Source organism: Acipenser ruthenus, chromosome 2 (assembly GCF_902713425.1).
Source record: "Acipenser ruthenus chromosome 2, fAciRut3.2 maternal haplotype, whole genome shotgun sequence".
Lineage (NCBI taxonomy): Eukaryota > Metazoa > Chordata > Actinopteri > Acipenseriformes > Acipenseridae > Acipenser > Acipenser ruthenus.
In genome coordinates, this window is record NC_081190.1 from 56,115,624 (window position 1) to 56,139,896 (window position 24,273).

Sequence of the window (24,273 nt, forward strand, 5' to 3'; positions counted from 1 at the left end):
TACTACTACTACTAATAATAATAATACAACAAATAATATATGCATACATAAATGAATAGGCACACCCCGTCACACCCCCTCAAAACGATAGCGACTGTATAACAGGCTGCCTCTAGACTTCTATGGCGATACAGTAAGGGTCACTGTTTTGGGTCATTGCAAAGTCACCGAATTTTTGTACATAGTGAAACACAACAATTAACAGATTTAAAATTGGATATTTAAGATTCAAAGCCTATTTTAAATAGGTTTGTTCACAATAAGTTTACGTTGTATTGCTTAAATTAACAGTTAACCCACTGATTTTGTACTGTTAAAAAACTATTGCTCTACCAGCACTAGCTAAATAATAAACAGTGTAAGCTAAATGAGGTTACTTACATTAACCAATCCGAAGTAGTGTTCATTGATTGGAAACTGCTCTTGACCAATGTCTTTTTCCAGAGCAGAGGCATTGGTGCCCTGCAAGAAAACACAATGAAGTATTTCAGACTACAAGGTACTGGTAATTGCAATGTTAAAACCCATTCACAGTAAAGTTTATAGGGGGTATAATCAAATTTCACTTTTGTACAGCAATCTATAACCAATAATTGAATATCACTTCCAGCATTGAAGCGCATTAGCAGAGAAAGATGGATTCAACCAAACATAATCCAACGTTTATACTGAATTAGCTCTTCAAGCACAAGTCCTTATCACACACATATTTCCAATAGGCAATTTTTTTTTCATTCTCTCCAGTTGGAATGTCACTGCATTGCTTCAACCAACTACCAATCTAGGAGCGCTGAAGATTTCTGTCAAGCCAGTCACCAAAAAGGGTGCTTCCAGCACTATAGATATAACCCTAGCAACAGGACTATACATATCAAGAGCAGATCATTCTTCTTCTTTCTTCTTTTCTTTCGATAGAAATTTAAATTAGCAGGATGTATATATCAAAAAAAGGTGCAAAACAAGAATGCCGCTTGAAAAATGTCTCAGGGTATTAACGCAATGGATGCATGTCAGTTGCCAAGAAATAAATAATAATAATAATAATAAATACATAAATAAATAAATAAAAAACTTTGTGAACACTTTCAATATCACATTATAGCAAGAACTGAGGAAAAGCAAAGGCACTGACAGGATTTGTATTGGGAATATTTTCAGTATATACTCATGGACTCTGACACTGAATCCAGTAACTTGCTGCAAAGAAAGCAAGATGTAGTCAATCAGTGCCATTCATCACATTTGACAGGCCTACTGTAATTTTACTGTTCAGCGTGTCCTTTTTTATTTTCTCTCTCTCTCCCTCATTTATTTGCGCTCTGTTGAACTGTAAAATTTGTCAGGCTGAACTAGCACTTTGTGAAACAACTCTCAGTGTTGGTTTACCTACATACATTAAAATGTAATTAATGAAAACATACTGCTTAAATAAAATAAAATAAACAGTAACCTGTTTGCATACTAAAGCAGTCAACTGCTAAACTGCCATTTTAATTGTTCATCTGTGTCTTTTATCAAGCACTTTCTTGAAAACAGTTTACAATGAAAAAAAGAAAGTATTACAAACACTAAAACTAGAAATGGACATCCACAGCTACTTTGAAAAATCTTTAGACTCCTGTAAATTACTAGATATAACCCTGTACTGGCCTATGCCATGTTCATGCTGCTACTACTAGGACTACTACTACGTACATCCAGGAGTAGCCCCAACTTACCCAGTGACTCCATAAAACCCCCTTGGACCGCATTTCCATTCTTGTCCCTGTACCTCTCCTGCCAGGAGATCTAGCTGGCATACAACATTGTTTACTGTATTATAAAATTGAAGATCTTGATTAATTCAAGAGCCTCTATTTAAACTATAAACTGATTTCAAGATGTGGTCACTGTACGGTAAATGTTCTGTGACCTTCCAAATTATTCTTAAAACCTGAATTACTGTACAGAATGCTCAGAGCATGAGCACTAAAACAGAAAACCAAGTGTAGTGAACCATTTCACAATACCCAGCAGTCAGGTGACTGGGTCAGCTGCAGCTATATTCAGTTATATGACAGAACAAGGCTACAGCTAAGCAAACCATGTTGCTACCACTGTGGTACCATTAACCTCATTTATAATTCAAGCAACTCCTCTATTTTGTAGATACCCCATTATGTCTACATGTGGTATAGCATGTCAGCAGCTAAGGATATATAACACCATTAAGTATTACTTGTTTAGGTGGGTCTTTGCACCATATATATTTCAAAGTCAAATGAAGCCTAAAATAATAATACTTGGGTAGTCTAGCTACTTGGTGATACTCAGCAGCCTACATTAAATATCTATGCAAAATTAATGCAAAAGATTCCCAAGCAAACCTATGAGATTAGAAAAAGCTCTGTTTGCACACCTGACTTCCATGAGACCAACAGCAAATGCAAGTGTGACATACTTTACATACAAGCATTTCCAGTCTACCTCTTCTTGAGGATAATAAAGTTGCCATGGTGATCAGCAAGTAGCCTCCCGCAGTTTGACATTATTTTTACATATCCACAGTGCTGAAGTGCAGCTTTGCTTATACTATACTCTCAAGTAAATGGCATTTTGCAAAAGCATTATTATATTACCCAGACTACAATTGCAATTACACTGCACCCCACTTTTGCCACAATTGTCTTGAAGTGACTATAGTACCAATATGTATACATATACAATTTAGTGTTTCTATATTACTAAAGTACCATAGTGTCATATAGAAATGTATTGGCCTACACAAGCCACTGTTTTATTGTTTTATTGTTGCATAGTCCACAGAAAAAATGCTGTGGTGTTCGTTTGGGCAAATATATATATATATATATATATATATATATATATATATATATATATATATATATATATATATATATATATATATATATTATTTTAAAATGCAAGAAAGATGCAAGTCTATCCTTTTTAGGTCCTCGTGTTGAACAAGATCACTCTCTTGAATTTTCCCCAAACTTATTATAAAACTCGTAATTTCCTACAGATCTTTCATGCTGCATTGAGTAGCCTATACTGTAATGAGACTGACAGACTGCTGGTTTTATATACATTTTATAAATATCCTCTCCCTTCTCATTATTATATATTTAAAGCTTGCAAAATAAATTATATTACACTGTACATTTGGCCAAATCAGATAACTACAACCATTACTTATTCATATCTGCTTGTTACACAACTCTGAAAGAACAGGAAATCTACCTTATCAGAAACAGAATGATTTTGTGTTTATCTGTTCAACAGAGGACTGAAGCACTAGTATAATAATATACAAATGTCACCAGCTCAGAAATACACTGCTTTTCCCTGATGAAAGATGACAATGCCTGAATCATATGGCTGTGATTATTAAGCCTGTGTAACACCACAATGCTTATTTCTAGCAATTAACAAAGTAACGGTTTGTAGGCAACAAGCAATTTTCACCATATGAATAGTTAAAACCACAATATCTAGAAAAATCTTGATTTCAGCAACCTGCTTGAAAACTTGCCAAGAAGTTGCCAGAAATTAGCTTTGTCTTACTTGGGCTTGAAACATGTCCAAAAAGCACAAAAACACAGGGTCAATTTGTTCATAAAAATCAACTTAACATTCAAAAGTTCTGAGAGGACAATTGGGTCTTTCATTGCTTGTGGCAAATTTTTTGAACCATCTCTACCACTTCCACCTTCACATTTCTTACTTTAATGGTTTTAAACATTACTTGAAACTCAGTCATTATAATGACATGACTCAGTTTCTTGTTCCATGTATGTTTGAGGTCAGAGTACACTTCCTGAAAATGTACATTGTACAACAAGAATGTATTAACAGGAGTCTATAATCACAAGTAACCGACTCACAAGTGGAGTAGAACCACAAGCATCATCCATTTACAACCAAAGCTGATGGGACTTTTTTTTTTTTTTTTACTTAAACCAATAAATGGGTTTCTGCAATGGTGGGGCATTTGGTCTGAACATGGTCTGTGGGGACTGAGCAGGGACATTCAGACTTTAAAATGACCAGGTGCCAGAAATTTGAGATATGAGGCACCTGCTAAATCTGCACTTACCAGCTCGTGAATAGGTCTCATTTGAGTCTGTCGAGTTACTGTTCTAGGTGTTTTTCATGCTCAAACGCCTGATCATCTGAAGATGAAGGTGGTTCTGAAACCTAACGCCCCTTTCACACTGGCATGCTCTACACGGGTGTCACACGGGCCAGCTAAACAACTTTACACTGCTGTTTGAAGAAGCAGGATCAAACTGGGTGACAGCAGCAAGTAAATGTGTGTATGCAGTGCCCCAGAAGCAGCTTGTTACAGGTGCTTCCATCCAACCTTTTGTGGATTGAATAGTTTCTTCATCCCTGCTGCAATCTGGCTCATGCTGTGTCTCAATCAACAAAAATATAGCTAAATAAAGAGAAATGTTCATTGCGGAAGTGAAACCTGCACACAGGCGTGGCTGTTTGTTACTGCGTCCGCTTAGGAATGCCCATCATGCATTTGTCATGCTCAACCCAGTCAAAGTGTGTCGACCAGTGGTGCACAACTCAGGTCATGGAGGGCTGGTGTCCCTCCTGGTTTTTGTTCTAACCATACCCTAAATTAGTTAATTGGGCCAATTAAGCTTCTAATAAGGTCCAATAAAGTACTTTAGGGTGCAGTTGAAATAAAAACCTGCAGGGACACCGGCCCCCCAGGACCGCCTTGTGCACCACCGATGTAGACCCACATCCTGAGACTGGTTGCTGCTGACCTGGGTAGGCACATGGTCACACTAAGCAGGACTATGACCTGGGTAGGAGTGCCAGTGTGAAAGGGGTTGAAGACTTCTGCGAGTTTGCTCTATGCTAGTACAGATTATCCTTTTTTTTTTCCTACACAGCCTTAATTGATGTTCAACAAAACAAGTAAAATCACTTGAACGGAAAATTGACGACAAAACGTTACATTACAAAAACACGAATGCAAGTTAAAAATCAAAAGAAGAAAAACGGGTAATATTTACTGAGTGGCTATGAATAAATAGTCAGTTGGAGCATCACACAAAAATGCAATTGAATGTCAACATTTCCTACGGCCTGTGCGTTGTTAGTTTCATTGGCATCACTTATATGATGATGACACCAAACATTAAGCAAAGCAACGACCATCTCTATCCGGTCACCCCTGGCCAGCTTTCGACATCATGACATTACAGTGCATAGGATTGTCCCGTCTGCATAACATCGTTTACTTACCATGTTACAAATGGAGGCGATATTTCTGACAGTCATTTAGTTTACAGGGTCCCCCACACCGCCATCTTTATAAAATAAACATGATAATATAAAAAGCAGGAGGATCTTGGTATGATGGAGAGATTTCGTTCGCAGCCAGGGGCTGCACTGCAATCCCCAGCCCGCAGAACAGCAACACAGTCCTGGCAACTGAGAGCAAAACAACTCGCTGTATGTATGAAGATAATAATGTGTGCAAATGGCAGGCAGAGAGAGCAATATAAATCAATAGACTAGCGCCCAGCTCAATCCATGTTTACTGTAAAATGCCGCTCGGTTTCTTTAAAATACTAGGCGCATGGTTAGTAAACATCAATGGTCGCAGGTAACACGATAAACTGTAACCGCTAATGCTATAAAGAATACACCCCGCCCATAGGGGAAGGTCGGTTCTGTCCAGTCTTTATTGCAGCTGTGCAAAGATACTGCTGCGGGCAGCTTGAGAGACAGCGCAACCCCACTAATCAGAAGGCAGAAAGGGGCCGTGCGTCCTTGTTCCTGACCAATCAACGTGACACCAGAGCAGCTGTTTCACCTTTTAAACTGTTAAAATCACATAAATGTTGCAGAGTCGGGGAATTGATTTGTTTGGTGTTATTTTCGTTGATTTAATATTATAGAAATCAAAAACCCAGTTACCAGTAGTTTATAAGCCCCTACTCTCGTTATAATGTAGACCTATTAGATATTTGCAATATTTATTTAAATGACCAGAATGTATACTTTGAAATCCAGTTCCCCAGCGCTTTTGTGAAAACAACATGGAATTCTAAATACTATCAAATTTTATATTCTATTAAACATCTATGGATCCCTACATTATATCCATCTACTGTGTGTGTGTGTGTGTGTGTGTATGTGTTTAGATAGATAGTTTATTACTAAATAACCACATTTACCTAGCCAGTTACGTTTTTGATGAGTTTACGTTAAGTAAATGTGAGGAATAATTGGAAGGTTAAACTTGGGGTAGTTCAGCAGTTGACAAGTTTACAGTATTAGGTAAAATACCATTTGTGTGTACAAATAATGTATTGAAAGACATAGCTTTCACTGTTTGGTTAGTCACAATAGATTGCAAATTGCCTTTTGTTCAGACCATGTAAGCAATCTGTGATGGTGAATTGGATTGTATTTTATGGTGAATATCTATTGTGTGTACTGTATATATTATATACTGTATGTGCATCATTTAATATGTGACATTAAAAAACATTAAAAACATAAAAGGGTCTTTTTTCAAAGATTTCCTGATTCACTGATATGTTTTGATTTTATACACCACAGAGGTGACTTAAGTTTCCTTGAAATTTAAATATCAGCTTTACGAATAGAAAATAAAAATTACTGGGCCAGTGTTTACTGTTGTTTGGCTGAAGGGTGAGTAACTTCCCAACCAAACCAGACTGCAAGTCCTTATAAGTGTAACAGGAAAACCATTATGACAGTGTTTATTAATATTGCAAACATACAACTGAATGTCAAGCGATTGTTTTGGAAACGGTATAAATATAATAGTGCTAAACAATGATTTGAACTTTTTTGAAAGCTTATAGTGTAGAAAGGACAGTTATGCTGTGTGTGCGGGTGTGTGATTAATGTGTTTCTCAGCGGAGTTTGTTAACAATAAAAGGATATAAATTCAAGGGCGTCTCCATGGCAACACTTTTTTGTACGTTTTCTGGCTTTACCAGAGAAACATTTTAAAATTCCTAACACACAGTAAGATCTAATTCAGGAATCTAATGTGTTTTGGCCCTTGTGCCTTATTTGTTTATTTATTGCTCCTGTTTGTTAACTGTTTCTGATTCTCCCTTCCTGAGGGTAGCATCTTGAGCCACAGCACTACACAGTGTAATAGCAGTATAAGTTACACTGTGCAAAGGCAAGTAATATTAAAAAGTGCATCTATGTGCCAATGGAATTTGTGATTGTGATGAAAGTCCAAAAGACTGTTACTTCCCAGTTTTATAGCATCATACTATTTAATACAGTCTTAGGATCATGCAATTGAAATATTGTTTAAACATTCAACGAAACCTTAGCAGCTGAAGACATATGTACTGCCCCTCCACAACCATTTATATTAGCCCCTTTTGAAGATAGCCATATTTATTTATGCGGCTGGTCATTTCTTTAATTTTTTTTTTAATTGACTTATTTTTTGTGTATATGGTTGCAACAAAAATTATTATTATTATTATTATTATTATTATTACTATTATTATTATTATTATTATTATTATTATTATTATTATTATTATTATTATTATTATTATTATTATTATTCACATTTGAAATGTATTTATTAATTTAATTAGCCACTTTTAGTTTACTGAAAACTCAATTCAAAGGGAAAAAATTCAATTTGTTTTAAAATGTTCATGAATAATAATGATTAAAACCCCTAACTATACACAATATGTTGCTTCCTTGTACCTATTCAGTTTATGTGTGAAGTAAGGTAACGCAGACTGACTGGGGAAGATGGATAGAGAGACACTGATAAACTGTCCAATCTTGGTTACTGTTTTTCTTTTTCTGTTTTTAGCTATTAATGTGAAAATAAACATGGCAGTACCAATGTAGCTGCTTATTTATACAATATATACAGTATATAGAATAACAAAGTTGCTGAATTTTACAACTGTATAGGTTCAATTAAAGTTGAGCTATACCTTTAAGAAGCAAGAGTTGAAAGTGTCTCGCATATAACTCCCAGCATGCTCTACTCGTTCTTATTCTCGACAGGGAAAACTGGTAGTAGGTATAGATTGCTCTTGCTCAAAAACTTTATTGTCAGATTCGAAATATTTTTCGTGATTTATATTGGACACTACAGTGAGCTGATAGGTTTTGTAAACTATTTCTGCAAACAGTACCAGACTATGCTGTTACTGAAATAATTTGGGGTATGAATTATGAAATTTAAGTACACGATAAGCTGTACATGTTGGTAATGTGGATTCAGAATTAAAAACTCCTAGTAAATACCACAACAAAGTTAGTTTTTAGATGTAATTAAATCGTTTACTAGTAGCTGAGCGGGGTACATAGACATCGTGCTCACTGGCTTACACCACGTAGCCTATTTGCCTAAAAAAGAAACACATTTTATTAATTTATCAAGTTTCTGTTATTAAAGAAAGTACAGTAGAAGCCTTCTTAGTTGGATAAATAGGATTGTTTGTATATGTTAGATCCAGGTAGTCCTGTTACTTGCCATTCAAATAAGTTGTATATATCTGAGCCTAAGGTTTTCACCCATTCCGCCCAAAAACGTGACTTGTGTTATATTGATGTTTATATTGATACTCCATATAAGTTGTTAAACAAAACAGTATATAGGCCTACATTATGTGCACACAATTCACACATGCATAAAAAGTATGCATGGAGGCCACAGGCCCTGCTACATCACGTCTACCATTGGTTGATGTAGCCTGGCACATGATGGCTTGTGTGTACATATGTTATGGTAAAAGTTAGAATATTGGCAAATTTCAGTTTACTGATAAATGTCTGAAATAAACACGAGAACGCTTTACTTTAGGATATTTACTTAAATCTCTACCAAGTGCCGTTGGCTAATGGCGGAAAGTCTTTATAATCGCCTTAACACATTTATGAAATTGCTAACATGGCTGTACCAATGATTTAATTTGCATTTAACAGAGTTATTTTTCATCAAACTACTACGTATTTGGAATACAGTGGCCTTCCACACCATTGTGAATTATTTTATAGGCAAATTGAGGATGCAAACATACTTATCACTATTACATATTTTGTATACTAGAGCTAAAGTTAAGATATGTGAAGGTTGAAATACTCAGCAACAGGTTCTTATACAGTAATTAAGGATGTACAGTACTTTAAGTTCGGAGCAAAACCATTGAAATGCAACAGTTTTTGGCAGACAAGATTCAAAGATGGCGGAAAAAATAAACCAAGCAAATGAAATCTTAGATTGGTCATTCAAAGTACTATCATTTTAACATGAAGGGTTGATCTTCAGATCGGTTAAAATGAATTGTCTGTGTCACAATGGGGTAATTTGCAAGACAACCCGGGCCCTAGCCCACACAAATGTCAATTAAACCCAAACCGATGGGATCGTATTTCAGCTTGGGGTCCTAACGTATATTCCCCAGTTCACAGCAAAACTAATAATGTATTTGATTTACTGTATACTTATACTTGAGGACAGGCCCTGCGTTCTAAACTTAGTTAAACTAGTTTTCTGAATACACCTCAATGTGCAAGACTGCAGAGGGGCCCTCATTTGCCACTTGTGATATGCAAATTTTGTAGTTGACTATGCTGCTGGAAGTGTACATTTCAGAGAAAATATTTTAACAAACCATAGTAGAATTGAACAGAGGTATCCTGTCATTGAAAGAACTAACATGCTTTGCCATATTGGTGTGAAAGGTAACTTAATACCATTGTAGCATCAGAGCATTCATATCTAATGTTAAATGTTGGATAGAGATCCCATCCAACCAAGTTTGCTACATATTTCTGCCATCTGTCATGTTGGATTTTATGAATAATTTGTATGTTTTACAGACTGTACAAGAGAAAGAAATTGGAACACTCTTGAATGCTTCAGAATGCAAGCGCCAGAAAACCACAAATCTGTGTAAAGGTATCAGTAAAATTACTATGTCTGTTGGCTGAGTGGTGATAAATACTGTGAGTGTTCTGCGTGTATTATACGGCCGCTTTTATTACTTTTCTTTGAGACTACAGCTTGCTCATTCCTGGACTGCACACATCTGTATTGAATGATTTCCCCTTAAATCTTTGCCCATTTAAGGCTGACTGTGCCCTGAGTGGCCAACACAGAGGGGTAGAGTAGTTCTCTCATAAACCTGAAGCAGAGGCTAAACCCCTGCTTTGGATCCTGTCGGGAGGTACACATTTTTTGATTTTGTAAATTATAATTGGGGCTTGTCTGAAATTATGAAGAAATAGGTTGCTTTACAGACATTTACCAGTTAATCATTAATGTCCAAGTATATTTCTGCATACGCTTTCTATTATAAACATTAATGTCGAACAACGTATTTTTCTGCATACACATTTCCATTAACAATCATTAATGAACTTGCAGTAATGCACAACTGAACAATTTTTAAACTAGTTTAACATGGTACTGAACAATATTGTGATCCACTTATGTAGACCCATCATTCTGATTCATTTGCGTATAAAACCATTCACAATGGTGTTGAAGGATAAGGTACTTTACCTAGATTGCTCCAGTAAAAACCCAACTGTATAAATGGGTAATTGTGTGTAAAATAATAATGTGATATCTGTATAATGTGAAATAATGTGTCTAATGTGATATCTTGTAACAATTGTAAGTCGCCCTGGATAAGGGTGTCTGCAAAGAAAATAATAATAATAATAATAATAATAATAATAATAATAATAATAATAATAATACTACTACATGTGCAAAAGTGATTAGGAAGACATTCGCTCATTAGCCAAAGCCACTTGGTTATTTTTTTTTTTTTTTTTTTGATTTACCAGTAATTATCCGAAGTAAAGTGTTGTCATGTTTATTTTGGACATTTACTGCTTTACTTTTATTATTATTATTTATTTCTTAGCAGACACCTTTATCCAGGGCGACTTACAATTGTTACAAGTTATCACATTATACATTATTTCACTTTATACAGATATCACATTATTTTTTTACATACAATTACCCATTTATACTGCTGGGTTTTTACTGGAGCAATCGAGGTAAAGTACCTTGCTCAAGGGTACAGCAGCAGTGTCCCCCACCGGGGATTGAACCCACAACCCTCCGGTCAAGAGTCCAGAGCCCTAACCACTACTCCACACTACTGCCCAAATGTTGACATTTACCACTAATTCTTAAGATTTGCCAATATTCAGACTTTTACTGTAGCGTGTATTTGAAATATGCCCCAAATACTGTAATATTCCACCAATTTCAGTACATTATACACCTGGATTAAGCTGTGTCAACAAAGGTGATCAATAATGAGACCTCTCAGATTGGATGTCACTCATATGACCTGCCTTGCTTGCACAATTCTCCAATAAGGACAGACACCCTCTTAGTCAGGCAGTGTTTAACCTAGTTTATTATCCGAAATGAAGAATAAATTGAAACGTTAAGTGGGAAAAGCTTTTGAAACTTGCGGGATTTAACACATTTCAACGAAGAACCTGGACTGGAATGGAGTTCTTGTAAAATGGCATTTGAAATGTTTCAGCTTGAAATAATTGCCCTGCTCAAAATCTAGTAAACTTAAATTTTTACATGGAATTTTGCATCTGCTGTTTTGTTAATCATTTTCTTTCATATCATAGAGATATACAATGCAGGGGATCGTGCAGAATAATGTGAAAGTTGGTATTATGAAGATGATCTGGAAAGACTGACTTAAAGGTACACATGTAAATTCGGGGCGTGCATGTCCTCTTTAAAGCTTTGCCCATTTAAGACTGATTGTGTTTTAAGTGGCCAACACAGGGGGGTGGACTAGTTCTTTCATAAACCTGAAGCAGAGACTAAATCCCTGTTTTGGATCCTGTCAGGAGGCACATACAAATGTGTTAAACTAAAACGTTACATCAAGATATGATTAACTACAAAATACTACAGATTAAACACTTGGCAGATTACAGTACTCTGAAGTACAGGATTTAAATGCAGTAAAATAGGGGGCAGATAAGAGCAAATAAAACGCAATTAAGGAAGGGTGATAGTGTCCCAGGGGAAAAACAGAGGAGTTCTACAGGTGCTGTCTGAAGAGGTGAGTCTTAAGGAGGCGCCGGAATGTGGTCAGGGACTGGGCAGTTCCACCACTGCGGAGCGAGGGTGGAGAAGGAGCGGGCTCTGGAGGCAGGGGAGCGTAGAGGAGGTAGAGCCAGTCTTCTAGTGCAGGCGGAGCGGAGAGGTCGAGTGGGGGTGTATATATATATACATATATATATATATATATATATATATATATATATATATATATATATATATATATATATATATATATATATATATATAAAATGTTATTATTATTATTGAAACCAAGTTGTTGGGTTCATATAGATATGGTGACTAGGGTATTGCTTGACCTAAACTGCATTTCTAAACCATAAAATGGCATGTACATGCCTTGGGATGAATGAATATACAGTCAGCACTCGCATATCCGACCCTATAAAATTGACTTCAGTAATGGTTAAACGCGTGTGACGCATGTCTTTCATTTTGGCCCGTTCTAACCATTTTTTCAGGGAACACAAAGATACAATATAAAAAATACATATCTGAAAAGACTGTGTTTTAAAATAAGTAGGCTTCCATTTAGATGTACTGTATTGGGTTTGTTGGTACAGTACTATATTTTCAACAGAAGTATTTTAATTCAGAACGGTATGATTCCTGGATTGTAATACAGTACAAGCTGATGCATATTGTAGCAGTATGTTAAGATCCCCGTTAACGACCCAACAGCAAAATGAAATAAAAACATTACCCATGCGCAGAACTGCATACAATGTAAAAGGTAATGCAATTTAGCAAAAGATTAAAAAAATTGTATTCAAAGTCAGTATTCAAAGTTGCAGAACATAGTTCTCGATAAGGCCCTAATGTCATAGTTCGCTTGCAAGTGAAAGTCCATAAAAACAACTAAAGGTGTCGCAGATTTAACAAAAATACATAACAGTAACTAAAACTGTAATGATTAACTGTTACATTACCGTAGCTTGCATTTTCGTCAGGTGAAACTGGAGGAAGCACTTTGTAACTACAGGGGTCTCACTATTTACCGCCAAAAAAAAACCCTGCAAACAGTAAAATATAAAGCAAACTACTGTAAAATACAACACATATAATTAAAGAAATTGCCACTGTCATGCATAATCATGAGCAGTCAAGACTGGGGTTTGGTAGCGGGTAGATCTATTGTCTATCTAATAGCAACTGCTTCAGACTGATTTGGCATACAGAGAGAAAAAAACCCCGCGATATTCAAATAGATTGTAACATTGAAGAGATGGGCTTTGTATCATAAAACTGGTGACGGATTCAGAAATCGCATGTGGTAAGTGCATTAATTTGTTGCATAAATATAATGGGGATTGATTTTATTCTTAATACAAGGGGTGGTAAAAAGTGACTGACGTGTACCTGGGTAATGGATATTTGAGTGCTGACTATTCATAAAGCGCTTATGTGTTGCAATATCTAGATTTGACCTTGCAGGCAAACAGTTGTGTTTTCATATATTGACAACCGCTTATCAAGCTAGAAAAGCCCTAAGCCAGGAGTGGCCAACCCTGGTCCTGGAGAGCCACAATCCAGCAGGTTTTATAGGTAACCCTTAAATCATCAATTTCTGAAGAATGTAAGCTGCTATTCAATTTAGCAAGTTATGTTGCTCAATTAAATCAGGAGTGATCAGCTCTGGTCCATGAGAGCTTTCAGGTTTTTGTTCCAGAGTATCTCTAAATTACTTAATTGAACAAAATTACTACTTAAATTGAAAAAAAATGACTGCTTAACTAATCAAAATGAAATTGTTCCAAGTCTTTAGAAATGGATGATTAATGGTTACCTATAAAACCTGCTGGACTGTGGCTATCCAGGACCAGGGTTGGCCACCCCTGCCCTAAGCAATTGTGACAAGTAATTCAGAATATCAGTCTGGGTGTATATAGAGACATTTCTTGGCCCCTTTTATTACATTTTTATAAGGAAACGTAATATGAAATTACTTTATAGTAAGTTTTGCATCTGCTCTTGAGTAATTCCTTCTTTTTCTCGACTTTTATAGAGACTGTGGCATCTTGTGTGCACAGTAATGTGAAGTTTGGTATTATGAGAATGAACCAGAAAGCCTGACTTGAAGGTATGAGCTACTTATTGTGTGAATTTATGGCATGCATGTCCCTTTAAAACTGCCCATTTAAGACTAATTGTGTTTTAAGTGGCAAACACAGAGGGGTAGACTATTTCCTATTTCTCTCATAAACCTGAAGCAGAGGCTAAATCCCTGCTTTAGATCCTGTCGGGAGGTACATATAAATCAGCATTTTTACATTGCTCTGGTTTTATTGCAGCCACCATCATGGTTTAAGACATGTTTGTATAAGACAAAAATACTTAAATTTGTGATTTTATTCTTATTTTTCAGATGGCTCTTAAGAGTGTTAACAGGTAAGCAGTGCTGTATTGCTGTGAATCACATAAAACCTAACGTGGTGGTCAGATTCTGCCGGGGTGGGGAGGGGGTGGATATATTTGGTTTTTAAATGGCTCTGGGCTAAGGACCCTAAACAGTAGTTTTAAATGTTTATTCTCTGGACGTGCTATTCACTTTTATATACACATGCTTTGGCTGTACATATTGTAAAATAAACACTGAATGTAGCCTAATTCTCTAAAGTTTTTCAGGAACCATTTGGGATTTACTTGTGCACCACAGGCAACTTAGCCTGAAGGTATGAGATCGTATTGACTTTCATAGAATTAATGAAAGCCTGACTTGATGATATGATATACTTTATTGTGTGGATTTGTGGCATGCATATCCCCTTTTAAAGCTTTGCCCATTTTAGACTGATTTGTGTTTTAAGTGGCCTAGTTGTCTCATAAGCCTGAAACGGAGGCGAAACCCTTGTTTTGGATCCTGTCGGGAGGTACAAATGTTATCATGCCACAAACGGTCCACTTGTATGACTTTCTACTTGGATTAAGTTAATTTTAAAGGGAATATTGGAGAATATACATTGAGTATTTAATAGTGTTTGAGAGGTTGAACCTGCAAACAGGCAATGTAGAAGAAATGTACCCCACTCGCACTAAAACCACCTGGAATTCAAAGAGAACCAAATTAAAAGCAGTATGAGTACTACTCTGAAAATGTTGGCTGTCTCCAATGAAAATAACACTTGGTATACAAGCAAGAACTGGTTGGACTGCAGTACAGGACTGCTGTCAACGGTTGTTTTTAACTTGCTCCCAGTGTAATTAAGTTGTAAAAATGTCTTTCAATTACGACTAATGTGCAAACCACCTATTTTATTTTTCTCTTGGTGTAATAAAGAATGACATATCCCAGCATCTTCCTTGTGCAGTTATAAGAAGATTTGTATCGCAAGGCCGGGCTGTCAGGTATGATGTGTAATGTATTTTATCCCCTTTTAAAGCGTTGCCCATTTAAGGCTGACTGTGCCTTGAGTGGCCAACATGGGGGTAGAATATTTCTCTCATAAACCTGAAGCAGGGGCTAAACCCGTTTTTGGATCCTGTTGAAAGGTACAAATGTTCATACCCTAACATGGAATTAAAGTATGCAAACCTTGCACACTGGGGTGTTTTGGAATTTGCTAAACTGGCTAGATTTCATTTACTGCCTGATCAAGAATACAGCAATACCTCAGGGAAAGCAGTTTTGTGATCATATAGAACATAATTTACATGTAGCATGTGTGGAAAGACGATTTATATAGTGTGCATATATAATATTGAAGCACATGTTGCAGGTTTTTGCCAATCAAAATTTACTGTTTTATTCCTTGGGCCTGAAAACAATAGTAAATTTGGTCTCCTTGTTTTACAGACTGGTAACCCATGGCTGTTTTGAGTTTGCATGATTTATAAAATGTTTAATTCAGAACACTAAAATAAACTCTTAAATTCTACTGCATGTGTGTCCAGAGCTTCAGTTTATTTGGGTGAATGTGGCTTGGAAGTTTACAGTGCTTGTCATATCCCAGGTAAAGGATATTGTAGAGGTGTTTTATGGACGTTACACTTTAGAGAACCACTTCTCCAATTATAAAACATAAAGGTCATGCTTTATCATAAGTCATTGAGTACAGTATTATAATCTTTGGGTATATAGGTGGGGTCCTGTCCATCTGTATGTCCCATTTATTAAACATTCCTGGCACGGGCGGGGGTTGTATGAAATGTCAAGTTTGCTGCTGCTGGCATCTCAAAACAACTTCAGTTCAATGTTCTTGAAACTTCTAACTGACCTAAGATGACTGCCTTCACCATTCACATTGCAACCTGGCCTGGTCGATGGACTCGGTTTTTAAAATATACATTTGATTGCTTCATAGTTTTGTGTATCTGTCGTCTGAGTGCCATGCTCAGAACTGCTCTTTGTCTGGTATTCTTTGTTATTGAATCCAGAATACACGAGACATAGACATTTTGTTGTCAAGATGGCAATAAATGGGGTGGTGTGCAATAGATAAACACAACTGTCATTTTAGGTCTTTGGTACATTGCCTGATATCTCCCTGTGATACCCAGAACATTTAATTTTTCAATACAAAAAACAAGTTATTGTAAACCTCAGCTTTTTATTGACCAGGCTTAGAATTGTGGAGCGCCTACTATAACTGGCTTTTGTTAAAGTAGCTTTATACTCTCCAAATAAACCAAAAAATAATTATAGCAAGGTGTTTAAGTCATTGACTTTAATTGATGTATTCATACTAAAGGGGCGTTCACATCGGAGTGCCGCGGCAGTAGCAGTTGTTTTCAATTAAGGCGGTCACGCGCAGCGGCAGAAGGAAGAGCACCAGATCGGCACGCAGGAGATTAAATATTTTCAACTTTCGCCGTGACGTGAACTACCAGCAGCCAAGCGGGAAAGTAGGAGGAAAAAATAAAATGGAGGAAAAGATTGTGGTTCTGATTTCAGGTTTTCCAGAGTTGTATAATACAATATAAAATATTTATAGAGATGTCAATGAAAAAGTTGCTGCATGGAGGGCTGTGGGGGGGATTATGATGGTGTGTGTAGGGGGGTTAATTAGGTTTTATAAAAAATAAAAAAAAAGAATGTTTTAATAAGCGTCCGGTGTGAATGCCCCTGAAGGTTGTCTGACATCTTTTTTCAAGGTTATTGCAACCTACATTTATATCCCTGTTGGCATAATATTACATAAGAAGAAAAATTAAAAAAAAATGTTGGGCACAACATTAAACAGGTAATTCTACAATGCGCCAGCAAAGGTATTGCAAGCACACCTTTGAAGAGATACGAGGTGAGACTTAACTTACCCACACTTTGAAGTTTTTAATTGACATTTTAGGATTTTCTGTAATTTACATTGTATCATAAGTGCCAGTAATATACAAGCTGCCTTTGAATCTGGCAGTTGGCAAACTTGGGGATGGGGAATTACTGCTTAAAGCTAAAGTGCAGCTGTAGTTTATAATTCAGTCCATTAATTTTAAAGATAAGTTATAAATCATGACTAAGAATAACAGACCTGTACATCTACACATCCCTGCCACTGATGCAGACTGGTTTTAGCCTGTTCGTTGGGTAACTTTCATAGAACGTGTATTTTTTTATTGTAATGCAGTTAAACTGACAGGTGTCATATTATATATTTAATTACCAGTAATGATAACAAACCAGTTTCTTTTATTTTTTCCCACATGAAAGAAACTCGCAGAAAGCAAGGATTTAGTTTAAGATCTGTTGCCAAAAGAGAATCTGTTCAAACATATTGCCTCCCCACTATACTTTGGAAGAATTAAAGTGGCATGTACAATATGTACAGTTTTAAAAAAGACAGTGAACACGGTTTAGATCTTAGAAGTTTTGTACATCCCTTCTAAGCCCTGCCACATGACTTGGGCCAGGAAGTACTGCTTTACTTGTGTGCCCTGCTAATAGAAAAATAGTGACAAAAAACTGTACAGTATAACAGCTGAAAACTTGCCAAATGAAAGGGAAAAGAAAATTTAAGAAACTACCACAAACCACCCTGATTTATTGTAAAAGTGACAATGCTAAGGACACTAAATCATAGTTCCATTGCTAGCAGACAGAGATCAAACCAGTTTGAGTTGAATCATCAGTCTTTCCAAACAGCTTTAAGAGAGCAAGTTACCTGATGTCCAAAGTAAAAAACACTTATTTATTGTAATCTGTAGCTTAATTATAAAGGTATGGTCTTATATTTTAATTACTAAATTAAGATGATGAGCTTGTGTTGTTTAAAACCAAAGTACAAAAACGTATCAAGTTTTATGAAAATATTTACATTTTTTGGACAACCATGCACAAAGCTATTCACATTATTTTTGGGAATGTGCAGCTATATTTAGGCACAGTGCTGTTTGAAAGATGAAGTCTTTAGCAGTGAAGGCTTGGCTTACATGTCTCTAGATTGTGATCGTGACTGACCAGATAAGTGACCAGAAAACCATTCATGTCCCATGATTTGTTATTCATTTTTAATTCAACTCAGATGTGATTTGTTTATGTTATGCTGACTGCACAGAATTTACATTTCAGTTTCACTCTCAGGCAGAAAAGGCCTGTTTGAGCTTGGCACGAAGGACACATACCACTAAGAAGTGAGTTCTGGATCTTGCAGGCACATTTCAGGGGCCATAGCCCCCAGTTAGTTAACACTGTGTACAGAAATATGTGTTACAAATGCATATTGGGCTACAGGGGATGCTTTCCAGATGGAGTGACACAGGAAATAACATGACTTGTTTTGAATTTGTTTGCTGGTGAAAACAGACATGGAATCAAAACCATGTGCAGTGTACTTTTCTGTGTCAAGAATTTCCTGAATTGCAGAACTAGGTGCTTTTGTCTAATATAGTTGATGATAATGAGATTACAATTAACATTATTTACCAGCAACCTGTAAAGTGAGGTGCAAGATACTAAAATTACTATTCTTCTTCTTCTTCTTCTTCTTCTTCTTAATACAGAGCTTTTTTTAGGTGAGTTTTGTCGTAGTGTAATAATATACAACGCAGTAAACTACAGTAAAATTAATTTCAATGAGGAAAAAATATAGTTAAAAAGAACAGTGTAATGCATTTAAATGGAAAGTGTTACATGGATAAAGTCAATGTTCTATGAAGTACATACTATATTTACAAGATACATTTCATTTAACTATTTAACTGTCTGTCACACACTACATTAACATAACTGCCTTGATTTCGTACCAGTCTTCCCCAAACTTTTTATATTATTATTATTCAATACTAGCCTCCTATATAAGTTTTGGATTGCATTTGGTTATAATTTTTCTCTGACTGTTTGCTTATAACACGATTATGATGACCCTCTATATGTGCCTGCACTGGTTTTCAGAGTAGTTGTTATTTTCTTCACGTTAATATTGGACTCGGCTTTCACCAAAATAAAATTAGATAGTAGTATATTCGCTGTAAAATGCCTTTGGCACTTTTCCTCAACCAGGTAACATGGATTTCTGATTGGTCCAGTGTTGATGGCCTCCCTGGCGCATAAGCACACACAAAAGTGGTGGTGCTGGCTCCAGGGATCAACCAAAGTGCTGCTTGCCCAGTGATTCAGAATGGCAACCTTCTGGAATGGGTTGGGTGGGGCAACGTCCCCTTTCGAGTAGGGAATATTAACCATTACAAATGGGTGAGTATACCCAAGCTGTCACAAGGACGTGGTATACAATCCTGAGCCACAAAGCTAGAAAGCTCGCTTTGAGCTGAACAGTATTCCAGCAATTTGAAAAACATTTAAGATGAGCTCACCTCTGATGTTGTGACGTGAGGGTGGACTGGGAAGCCGCCCTCAGCACTCTAGTGCTAAAACCAGGATTCTGCGGGTCCACTACATTCAGCCGATAGAACCTGGCAAGCGTGTGGGAGGAAGCCCAAACCGCTGCACCGCATATGTCCTGGATAGGTGCACCTTGGAAAAAAGCTCATTAAGTCGCCTGACCCCTGGAGGAATGGCCGGTGAGCTTCTCAGGCGGGGGCAGATTGGCCAGTTTGTAAGCAGTCTGGACTGTGCCTGTCAGCCATTTAGATAGATGCTGTTTAGACAGAGCCTGTCCCTGGGACTTAGCTCCGTAACAAATAAAAAATTGTTCTGACTGCCTCCAGCTTTTGGTCCTGTCAACATAATACGCTTATGCCTGCACTGGGCAAAGTGTATGGAGCTGGCACTCCCTATCAGACTGGAAAGGAGGGGGATGGAAAGCCTCCAATTTCACCGACTGGTTAACATGGAAAGCTGAGATGGTCTTCAGCAAAAAAGCAGGGTTAGTACGAAGGGTGACCCTCGTTCTGGCCTCTGAAAAAATTAGACAAGCTTTTGAAACTGAGAGCGCCTGCATTTCACTCACCCGCTTAGCGGTGGTGATAGCAATCAAGAAAGCTGCCTTGAAAGAAAAATTTGAGTTCAGCTGAATGTATGGGCTCAAATGGAGGTTTTGTCAGTGCATTTAGCACTACATTCAATCGCCAACGAGGAACTAAATCCTTCACCGGTGGCCTAAGCCTCCGGGTGCCTTTCAGAAATTGCCCCACCAGGAAATTAGCTCCTGGGGAGACTGAATCGATTTTTACATGGCACACCAAAATGGCTGCCAAATAGACCTTTAGAGTAGAGGGACATTTCCCCTCATCAAAAAGGTCCTTTAAAAATTGCAGTATAACTGCCATAGGTTGAAACCACGCAACAAGCACCACGTCTGGAACACTTGTACCCGTACTGGAAATGGGTAGAGGCTGCCCTAGTGTTAGATAGCCCCAGATGGCTCAAATGCAGCCATCCAGGGGCCAAGCCCAGAGCTGCAGAGTCTATGGGTTGGGGTGCCACAAACTGCCCAGCATCTGACTGAGCAGGTTGCGACGCATCGGCATGTCTCACATCTGGCCATTCAGGAGCTGCATCAGGGAGCAGAACCAGACTCTTCTGGGCCAATAAGTGGCTATTAGGAGCACCCTGGCCTGGTCGTGTCTGATCTTCTCCAGGCATAGTGGGAGCAGCGCAAGCGGTGGAAACACATAGAGTAGACATGCTGGCCACATTTGCGCAAGCGCATCTACCCTAGAGGTCTCCCCTCTCCTATTATGGAGAACCACAGGGGACAATGAGTCGATGTCACAAAGACGGCCGGAGTGGGTGGCGTCAGACCAGAAACAGGAACACAAACGACAGAGAGATGGGGTTTTGGTGAGGCTGAACGCGTGATCGCGTTCAAAATTTAATAAACAGAACAGAAAATAAAAGGTTGGAACAGACAAAAACACTGGACACGGCACTACACGCCAAAATAAATAGACAAACAAAACGGACTACACAGACAAACGGTGCACGGAGACAAACAAACACGGTGAGTGAAAACACTTAACTATTCTTCTTATTATTATTATTACCTCCGTCTCCAATCCCGTTCTCCACTCACTGAACACCTAACCCTGACTGCAAGAAACGTGCGTCTATTTATACTGTTTGTGCTGGGATTCAATTACTAATTAATTATTCATTTGAATCCCAGCACGTGAATTCATTACGTGCAACCCCGTGCCACACATTATATTTTAAATGCACGTGCGTGATGTGCAATCCCGTGCCTAAATACAAATATACACTTTTTAAATACACGTGAAACACAGACCCGTTTATATCCCGTGTACCAATGACTATACACCAACATTTACACACGCAACATACAACACATAACACACAATTGCACACAGGGGCGGGGCACATTGCCACAGTCGACTACTGAGAGGCAAAGAGGTCCACCTATGCCCTCTCGAATCTCTCTCAAATGAGGCTCACAACCTCGGGATGGAATCTCCACTCTGCGCCGCTGTGGACCCCCCTCAAGAGGAGGTCCGCAGCCCAGTTGATCACTCCCCGGCAGGTGAACTGTCTGGAGTGAGAGGAGGTTCATTTGTGCCCACAGCAGAAGCTTGTGGGCCACACGGTGGAGATTTGGTGGCCGCAAACCACCCTGGTGGTTTATGTAGGACACCACAGATGTGTTGTCTGTCCGGACAAGCACGTGTCTCCCCTGAACCTGCCCCAGAATTTTTTGCAAGGACAGGTACACTGTCTGCAGTTCCAAAATATTGATGTGGTGACCCTCCCACGGGGGCTGCTACACACCCTGCACGCCTTGGCCCTCCCACACTCTGTCCCAGCCTGGATGCGTCTGTGGTGATGACCTCTCTCCTGGTGACACTGCCCAGCACTTTGCCTAGGTGTAGATGGCCCAGCTGTCTCCACCAAGAGAAAGCCTGAAGACAGAGCTTGGACACTGTCAATAGGAGGTCACTATCTGGGTGGGCGCCAGCTGGCTCTTTGCATAGTTCACTTTCACACCCGGCACAAATGATAGTTGAAGATTCTGATTTCTCTGAGTCTCAACAGGGCCAATATAGCTTCCATGCATTTTGTAAAAACGTGTAGAGCCGAGAGAGGCCAAACGGCAGAACGCAGAACTGGTACACTGTTCCCTGAAAAGCTAACCTCAGGTATTTTCTGTGCACTGGTTTTATGGGGATGTGGAAATAGTCATCCTTTAGGTCCACCATGGTGAACCAATCGCCTGGCCTGATGGACTGCAACAGCTGTTGCAAAGTCAGCATCTTGAACCGTCTCCAACTCAGATACAGGTTCACCTGCTTGAGATCGAGGATCGATTTGAGGCTGCCATCCCATTTTGGCACTAGAAAGTACCTGGAGTAGAACAACCCCCTGGACCTGTGGCAGCAATATCCTAGAGCTGTTGTTTCAGCTGCTGTGCAGCCTGTGCCTGTTGTCTTGGCACAGGGCACTTGAAAGAACGCTTGCTTCCGCAAAAATCGTTTGTGGGCTGTCTCCGGGCAGGTCCACCTGATGTGGAAGCCATCTGTTGCACCAGTTTCTTTTGAAACTGGGGCTTAGGGTGCCACTGTGTTGCAGGCTGGTGACCTGGGGTGACAGTGTAACAGAGCAGCTTTTAGCATTAACCAATTAAAAGGGGTCCCAAATAAACACCCCAAATTACTGTCCTATATTCACAACTAACAAAATATTTTAACAGAAAAGCTGTCTGCCAGCGTGGAACACCAAGGTCACACACACTGATTCTAAACTTTAAGAATATTTTTAATGTACACCCCAAATGCAGTAACGACATGAAGAAATGAATAGGACCTGGTTAACCTCAATGAAATTAAACAATTAGGCACAAAAGCAATTGATTTCAGAGTTTCGTTGTATTGGTACTTTAAGGCAGGTCAGTAACCATTAAAAGTTTAACAGCAGTTCTCTCAGTAATTACTCTCAGCAGCACCTCTTTCAATTTAGCATGTGATCACACTTGTACAACCAAATAAAAAAAAAATACACGGTAATACTAAACTAGACATTTAGAGTAGCTAATAACATCCAGATGTTGCAAGTTGTGAACAAATAACACAATTTGATACATATTTCATTTATTTATTAAAGAAAGTTATGCAACACCCAATGCCCCTGTGTGAAAAAGTAATCACCCCCTTAGACTCAATAACTGGTTACGCCACCTTTAGCAGCAATAACTGCAACCAAACGCTTCCTGTAGTTATTGATTAGTCTCTCACAGCGCCGTGGAGGAATTTTGGCCCACTCCTCCATGCAGAACTGCTTCAACTCAGTGACATTTGTGGGTTTTCGAGCATGAACTGCTCGTTTCAGGTCCTGCCACAACATCTCAATGGGGTTTAGGTCTGGACTTTGACTAGGCCATTCCAAAACTTTAAATTTCTTGTTCTTCAACCATTCTGATGTAGACTTGCTTGTGTGTTTCGGATCATTGTCTTGCTGCATGACCCAGCTGCGCTTCAGCTTCAGCTCACGGACAGATGGCCTGACATTCTCCTGTAGAATTCTCTGATACAGAGCAGAATTCATGGTTCCTTCAATGATGGCAAGGCGTCCAGGTCCTGATGCAGCAAAGCATCCCCAAACCATGACACTACCACCACCATGTTTGACCGTTGGCATGAGGTTCTTACTGTGGAATGCAGTGTTTGGTTTTCGCCAGACATAACGGGGCCCATGTCGGCCAAAAAGTTCCACTTTTGACTCATCTGTCCATAGAACATTGTTCCAGAACTCTTGAGGATCATCCAGGTGCTTTTTGGCAAACTTGAGACGAGCA

The 24,273-nt window shown here is 38.3% G+C and overlaps 1 protein-coding gene and 4 non-coding genes across 7 annotated transcripts in view; 4 read left to right on the forward strand and 1 right to left on the reverse strand.

The window, feature by feature from the left end:
• Positions 1-5,770, reverse strand: part of LOC117408787 (ubiquitin carboxyl-terminal hydrolase 46-like) — a 28,636-nt gene extending 22,866 nt beyond the window's left edge. For 2 of the 3 annotated variants that reach the window (XM_058997553.1, XM_034014092.3), the window contains exons 1-2: positions 5,272-5,769; positions 382-462 (exon numbers count right to left, since the gene is read on the reverse strand). In XM_058997553.1, coding sequence (XP_058853536.1) covers positions 382-462; positions 5,272-5,307 — 117 coding nt within the window. In that variant the 5' untranslated portion in view covers positions 5,308-5,769. Of the gene's footprint in view, positions 1-381; positions 463-5,271 lie in introns of all 3 variants that reach the window. The other variant, XM_058997546.1, reaches the window with a different exon arrangement.
• A 4,349-nt stretch (positions 5,771-10,119) lies between these two features.
• On the forward strand, positions 10,120-10,237 carry LOC117409705 (small nucleolar RNA SNORA26). The gene has a single exon (XR_004545554.1). It is a non-coding gene; the product is annotated as a small nucleolar RNA SNORA26 (small nucleolar RNA).
• A 1,557-nt stretch (positions 10,238-11,794) lies between these two features.
• Positions 11,795-11,912, forward strand: LOC117409709 (small nucleolar RNA SNORA26). The gene has a single exon (XR_004545556.3). It is a non-coding gene; the product is annotated as a small nucleolar RNA SNORA26 (small nucleolar RNA).
• Positions 11,913-14,268: 2,356 nt separating this feature from the next.
• LOC117409708 (small nucleolar RNA SNORA26) lies at positions 14,269-14,393 on the forward strand. Its single transcript, XR_004661673.2, has one exon. It is a non-coding gene; the product is annotated as a small nucleolar RNA SNORA26 (small nucleolar RNA).
• Positions 14,394-15,521: 1,128 nt separating this feature from the next.
• LOC117409710 (small nucleolar RNA SNORA26) lies at positions 15,522-15,636 on the forward strand. The gene has a single exon (XR_004545557.1). It is a non-coding gene; the product is annotated as a small nucleolar RNA SNORA26 (small nucleolar RNA).
• The last annotated feature ends 8,637 nt before the right edge of the window (positions 15,637-24,273 follow it).